Below are 6,371 nucleotides of genomic sequence, written 5' to 3'. Positions count from 1 at the left end.
CAAAATCTGAATTGCACGTGACCTATTGTACATGAAAATAAAATGCTGCACATAATTAAGGAGCTGATGTTGCACAAACTATTGAGAACTGTAGTTTAAAGGCAAACATCAGCTCTAGACACACAGCGTGAGGCTTTCTTTTGTTTTGTCTTTGATGCACTATGTTGTTAATTTGACCTCTTTTTGTCCTCTGAGGAGTTAAACTTCAGGCGCTGTTGTTCCTTTCTGGACTTTGAGAAGTCCATGTCTGAGCCCTGAGGCGTAGATGTTCTGTCTTGTTGGTGTTTTGACAGCTGGACAACCTTCTGTGCCTTCAGAATCTCTTCCTCCTCCGTTTTTCTTCCCTTCTCTCAGTTTCTCGGAGTCATTTTCGGGGAGCGCGGGCGATCGGCGGTTGCGGTAAAGCTCGTCGAGACAGATTGAGGGAAATTGGGTACACCGTGGTGTAAATTACAACACTTCATCTCAGAAATCACAGAGGAACACGGTGAACGCCGCAAATCGGTTTTTCCCGACAGCGCGAGAGGGGGAGTTTTCTCTGACGGGATGAGAGCGGGGCTTCAGCGGTCATCAACTCGTGCTTAGGAGTAGGTTTTTATTTCTATTCTGAGCTTCCATCTGTTGACTCCCTGTGAGGAGGTCGCAGGTCCCGCGTGACCCAGATCGTCTCCGTGTGCATCGGATCTCGTGGGATCCGGTGCACATGTCACAGGTGGTTAATTGCATCCAGCAGAACTTTGTGTGTTCGTGGTTCCTGTAATTACGACGTCTCTACGGCGAACATACATGAGGCCAAATAACGGCCGCGTGGCTGCAAATTATAATCCAGATGGTGCGGCGGAGAACGTGGCATAAATATTCATGCATGACTGATTTAAGAACGTGTGCGTGTGTGTGTATAACATGCATTTACATCAAGTGCAGCAGCTTTATGGTGAAGTGTGGCTTTAAGTGTAGTGTGTGGATCCCCATGAAGTCATAAATCCAGTCTGTCATTCTTCACTGCAGCAGGAGACGCAACAACTTTCTGACATGTGAAACAAACACAGGAGAGCTTCTCTGCTGATGTTTAATGTGTTAAAGCAGAAGAGTAACTAAATGTTTGGTTTACAGTCGTCCTCAGATGTATTCATACCCTTCCATTAAACACACATGCAGTTTATTTGCTGTTATTTTTTTTAAAAATAACCTGGAAATAAGAGTAGAAATCACTGATCTTCAAGTTTCAAGGTTCTGCCGACTCTGAATGCTGCTCCGTCATCATTACAGCAGAATAGCAGGAGCTGGTGTTTGTTCTGCTTTTGTCAGTGAGTCAATAATCAGCTTTTTTTTCTTCCATTAAACCCATCTGATCATCCTCTGGAGCTGGTGAGGAGTTCGAGGAACAAGACAACAGGTTGATCAGAAACTAAAATACGATGCAACGTTGGAAATAACCTACGTTTTTTTGTACAATATGGAAAAAAGAGCTGTCCTCTGTAGCTGCAGAACACGGGTTTAGAAAAACACGATGCATGATGACGTTACATCGAGCTTCTCAACTGGAACTTTTCTCTCCGACACTTGAAATAGTTTTTGCTTCACATCTGTTCTTTGAGTTAACGGTGCACATTTAAACAAATTAAAGCGTCGTCCTTTCTGTAACTGAACTCTTTCCACACAACTTTCAGCTTTCATTTCTTTTTTGCATCCAAATCTTCCTGTTCAGTGTTTCTTGCCTGTTTCTTGGGCACACGTGGAACCTGCAGGTCAACACGCTTCTCGTCTTTCCAAGAATCCTTTAATCAGAATAAAATATTTGCTTTTAAAAATGAGGACAAAAAAGTAGCGTTTGAGTTCATTTCCTTCGCTTCTTACTGGACGAGCAGCGACTGCTACGGATGCACATATCGCGACGTCGATGCTAAAATGAAACGCTGTACAGCTCAACGAGAAGCTTCGATGACGTTTTCTGTTTCCAAATAAATTCCGAGAATGAACGAACGAATCGAAGTCGACGCTAAAACGTACGAGACACGTCGTGCTTCTGGTGTGTTTCAGCAGCAGCAGCAGGAAAAGTCGCCTCAGGAGTTAGTTAATCAGCCATGAAATCTAATATTAACATGCATGCATTAAGCAGCTTGGTTTGCATAAAAGCTGTTGTTTCAGGATTAAACATTTCAAAGCAAAAGTAAGTTAAAAGACACTAAAATCTAAAAATGATGTAGATTTTTGGATGAGTTTGGCATCAATTCAGCAGCACAGTGAGTAGTTTGTTATCAATAGGACAGAATTCTCGATACTTTTTGCAAACTACAGAAGAACAAACACATTATTTCAGTTAAAACTATTCTTCGTGTCCCTAAAATAAAACCTGAAATTATCCAGGAGGCTCACAAACATAAAGTTATCTTTAGAAATCCATTTTTTTCGAAGGCTCAGTTTCAAATTAAAAGAAAAAAAAACAAGCCGAACCAGCAGCTATTTGGAATAAAACATACATTAAAAGCTTAAGAGGAGCTGTTTTCCACTCGCTGCGAACGCGTCACCGTTTGAACTTTCTATACGAGCGATGAAACGCAGACGCCGGGAATAAATTAAAACGACGCCGGTTTCATCCTTTAAACTGGTGACTTAAGGCAGAGTGACAGCCAGCAGCCGAGCAAAGAGCTTTTTTGTTCTTTTTTTACTCCAAACGAGAGTCGGGATTTCCGGCGCGTTGGCTTCTGTTTTATCTTCGCTGGCGTCGACGCCGGAGCGACGTCCTCGTCTCGGCTCTGCAGGTGTTTAAATGTCAGCGAGCTGCTGGAAGCCGAGGTTCAGTTTCACCGGAGTCCAGTTCATCCTCAGACGATGATGCAAAAGTCACAGCGAGGGGCAATTTAAAGCCAACAATCGGTGTTTGGATGTCGTGAAGCAGCCGGAGAACCAAAAGCTTCCTGCTCGTAGAAGCTCTTATCAGATCTGGACGGGTTTTTGTGATTTTAATGTTTACTTTGTGGTTATTTTAGCTTCTTGTGTTGTTTTTTCTGGTGTAGCAATTCCCCTGAGGTTTTGTACCGAAGGGATCGATGAAGTTTTTTTTTTTCTAATTCTTGTACGGTGAGCTTTGGAGTGTTAATCGTTATTATTGTAGTGTATTTACTGAAATACTTGGACCCCAATGGCTTCTCACTGTGTCGCTATCGGAGGTGAAGCGCTCTGATTGGTCGACGAGAAACTAGGCTTGATTCTGGAGCATTTTTAAACAATCCAGAAGCAAGTTTGACAAATCCAGGCTTTCTTTGTGTCCAAAACCCCGATCAGAGAAATCAGGAATCAACATTAACTTTCTGCTTTAAACTAACTAACTTGAAAACACAACAAAAGACTTAAAACTGCGTTTCAGATATTCTTATTTGTGGCTTTTTGTTTCTGGTTGTGTCACATGAACAGCAGGACTTACTTGTCCTTGTATTTTACAGCAACGTTACATCATAGTTTTCCATTTCTGGACTATTTCTTCTTCTGTTTTCTCTCTAAACGTGCAACATCCTGTTTATTGCATTATATTACAGTAAAGTTGTTGATACATTAAACATTTCTGCGGTTCCACTGTTGCTCTTATTATCTTCAGAAACACTGTAAAGAACAAACGTACGGATCCAGAGCCGTACTGAGAGTCGCTTGATGAATCAAAGCAGCATGTTTCTGGCGTCTCTGCTGCTTTTTCTTCTTCCTTTTTCCAGCCTCATAATATTCCACAGGAGCCTTCTTCCATCGCGAGTCCACGTTATCGGCGAGCTGAGGCCGGCCGACTACAGCCGTATAGATCGCTGCAGTCTCAGAGATTATGTCCATTGATCGGACAGGGGGGGTTTGTGGTTTCAATCGACGGCGGCCTCCTGTCTGATTCCGTGTTCTGTGATTTCAGGGGCCGAAGGAGCCGTGTTCAGCAAATCGGTGGAGACGCCACACGTCAGGGCCGAGCCCTTCAAAGAGCTGCGGTGAGTCCTTCTGCGTTTCTTGTTTTTCCTCACAACAAATGTGTGCACACATGGAAACACAAGTGTAGAGGTCACACAAAGACACACGTTAAGTACATGCAAATAAATGCTACTGTGATCTGTGTGGAGCTGAAACAAACAGTCAGTCAATAAAAAATGAGGTTTGATGCAGATTTGAAAATCTAAAAATGACCAAAATACACAATTAATCAGCCGGACATCTGTACAGACAGAATCGCTGGAGTGTTTTAATTTTCCAACAGTCCTTGAACTCATCATGTTGGGAAAATTAAGCAAATCTGTTTTGTTTTTTTAAATTCACAAAAATTACTTTATTTACTCTGAACATATTCTGCGAAAAACAAAAAATTCTGCACAACTGAGCGCAACTAAAAAGCTGTTTAAGACTCTGCAATGACCGACGGTCACGTGACTAAAATTCAGGGAGTATTCGGCTGAACTGCAGGCAGTGTTTCCACAGGAGACGAGTAAAGAAGCAACTTAAACGTGTAGTTTATTATCTATCGTATGTCAAATCAAACTTTTTCCACTGTTGGTCACACCTGTTGACACCTGTGAAAATGCTGCATGTTTTAATTCCAGGTTATTTAAAATTTAGTAAAAGAAAAGAAAAAAAAAAACATGAACTTTAATCCTAATATTTTTTATATTCCACATGATTCATGGCATCATGAATGTGTTTGTTCTGAGTTCTTGCTTCTTCTTCATGGTTCTGGTTCCACAGAGAGGCAGGACTTTAGATGGCAGTTTAAAAAAAATGTGACAAGAACAAAAAAAACGGGTATTTGTCAGTCTTCTGATCTTCACGATGGAGTCGGTCTGCATGAGGGCCGTAGTCTGGAGCTGGAACTGTTGGTCGATTCACAAGGAGAACGTTGTGCATCTGTGACCTTCCAGGATGAATCCAGTATTTCTCAGACTATTTGTGAGCTGGTCCAACCAGACGGAAACCGTTTGGTCGAACTTATTTATTGTTTCTAAACTGATTTGACTCCAAACTGCTGATTTTGTTCAAACGGATGGTTTCAGTTTAAATTAAAAAGGTTCAAATGATTCAACACGGTGCGTAAACTGACTTTTGATTTAGTTCATCTACAAATAACCTGCTTGTTACTGTTAGTCCCCAAAACCAGCCGACCGGTCGCGACAGCTTCAGTCGATTGTCTTTGGGGGAATCAAGCTTTGTTCTGTATCATTCCTGGACTGTTTATCTGACCAGCTGAGCAAAACACAATTTAAAGAAATCAAACTGGGTTTTTTCTTGACAAGAAGTAAAGTAAAAAAATGTAAAAACAGCCTTAGATTGATAAGAAACGGTGAGAAACCAGAATATGCTGCACAATACTGCAAACATGTGAAGGTTTCAGGCTGTTGGAACGGAAGAAAAGGTGTGTTCTGGTTCCTGTAAGCTTTATTTTTAAGATGTTTCGAGACGAGAAAGTCATTTATCTCTGCTGATTGGAGGACATTCCAGTGGAACAGTGAAAACTTTATACCGAAAGCTGCAGAAAAAAATTTAAAAAACCATATTCTAAAGTGACATAACAGTTATTTCTAAAATAATCTCACCTTTCCAGACTTTTATTTGTCAAATGCACGTTGATTTAAGCAGCCAATTAAAATCTATTCACTTCCCCTGATGATTTATTTCACGTTTAGCATTTGGGCCAAACGCACATCCACACAGTGTTTCTGCCAATATTCAAATTGATGATGTGTGGCTAATTGATGAACCATGGAAGCTTTACTAATAGCGGCTGATTCATTACACGCATTTATTGGCTGTTTTTTTTTTTTTGGCATAATTTGAGCCAAAGGGGGGAAAGTTTATCCAAAAATGCTGCGTTTTTTCTTTTTCTTTTACTGCACTGGTTTCATCCTGGACTTTACTGGAGTGCATAAAAGATTTTGGCACCTTTAAACCGTCTAGAGAGAGAAAACCTGGTGCAGGATTTGAGTGTAGAAATCTCTGAAGTGGTGCAAAGAGCGCTTGGCTCCGCCGTCCAACAGCGTGAGTCTGCAGGAGCCAGAATCCGTCCCGTGTTAGTTCATCTCCGTCCTCCTCCGTCGGCCCTTTTCCATTTCCAAACGCACACTTAGATGTTCGTGAAAATCAGCAAACATCAGAGAAACGTGTCTCGTGTCGGGAGGAAGTAAACTGGAGAGGAAAGCGATGAGGAGCCTCGGAGCGAGATTTGACGGTAAAAACTGAAAAAGAGATAAAAACACAGAAAGGTTTGATTTAAGCAACAGAACAGGAACTTCCAAACCTCAAACAGCTTCATACACAGACCAACAACCTGTCAAACGCTTATATTTAAGTTAATAAATGGCTCGACTGTGATATATTTACAAGAATCAGGAGCTCTTGTGATTAATATTTCT

General features: G+C 41.4%; 1 protein-coding gene across 1 annotated transcript in view; it reads left to right on the top strand.

Annotated features, from left to right (window-relative positions):
• The window catches only part of sgcd (sarcoglycan, delta (dystrophin-associated glycoprotein)), a gene marked incomplete at its 3' end in the record, with an annotated part of 189,887 nt that overhangs the window by 164,570 nt on the left and 18,946 nt on the right, over nucleotides 1-6,371 (top strand). The window contains exon 6 of the mRNA XM_008276462.1: nucleotides 3,893-3,965. Within this exon, the coding sequence (XP_008274684.1) occupies nucleotides 3,893-3,965 (73 nt within the window). The remainder of the gene's footprint in view (nucleotides 1-3,892; nucleotides 3,966-6,371) is intronic.

The sequence above is a fragment of the Stegastes partitus genome, unplaced genomic scaffold (genome assembly GCF_000690725.1).
Source record: "Stegastes partitus isolate 25-593 unplaced genomic scaffold, Stegastes_partitus-1.0.2 Scaffold73, whole genome shotgun sequence".
Taxonomy (NCBI): Eukaryota; Metazoa; Chordata; class Actinopteri; family Pomacentridae; genus Stegastes; species Stegastes partitus.
The sequence above is the reverse complement of the archived record's forward strand: the minus strand, read 5'-3'. Positions and strand labels throughout refer to the sequence as shown.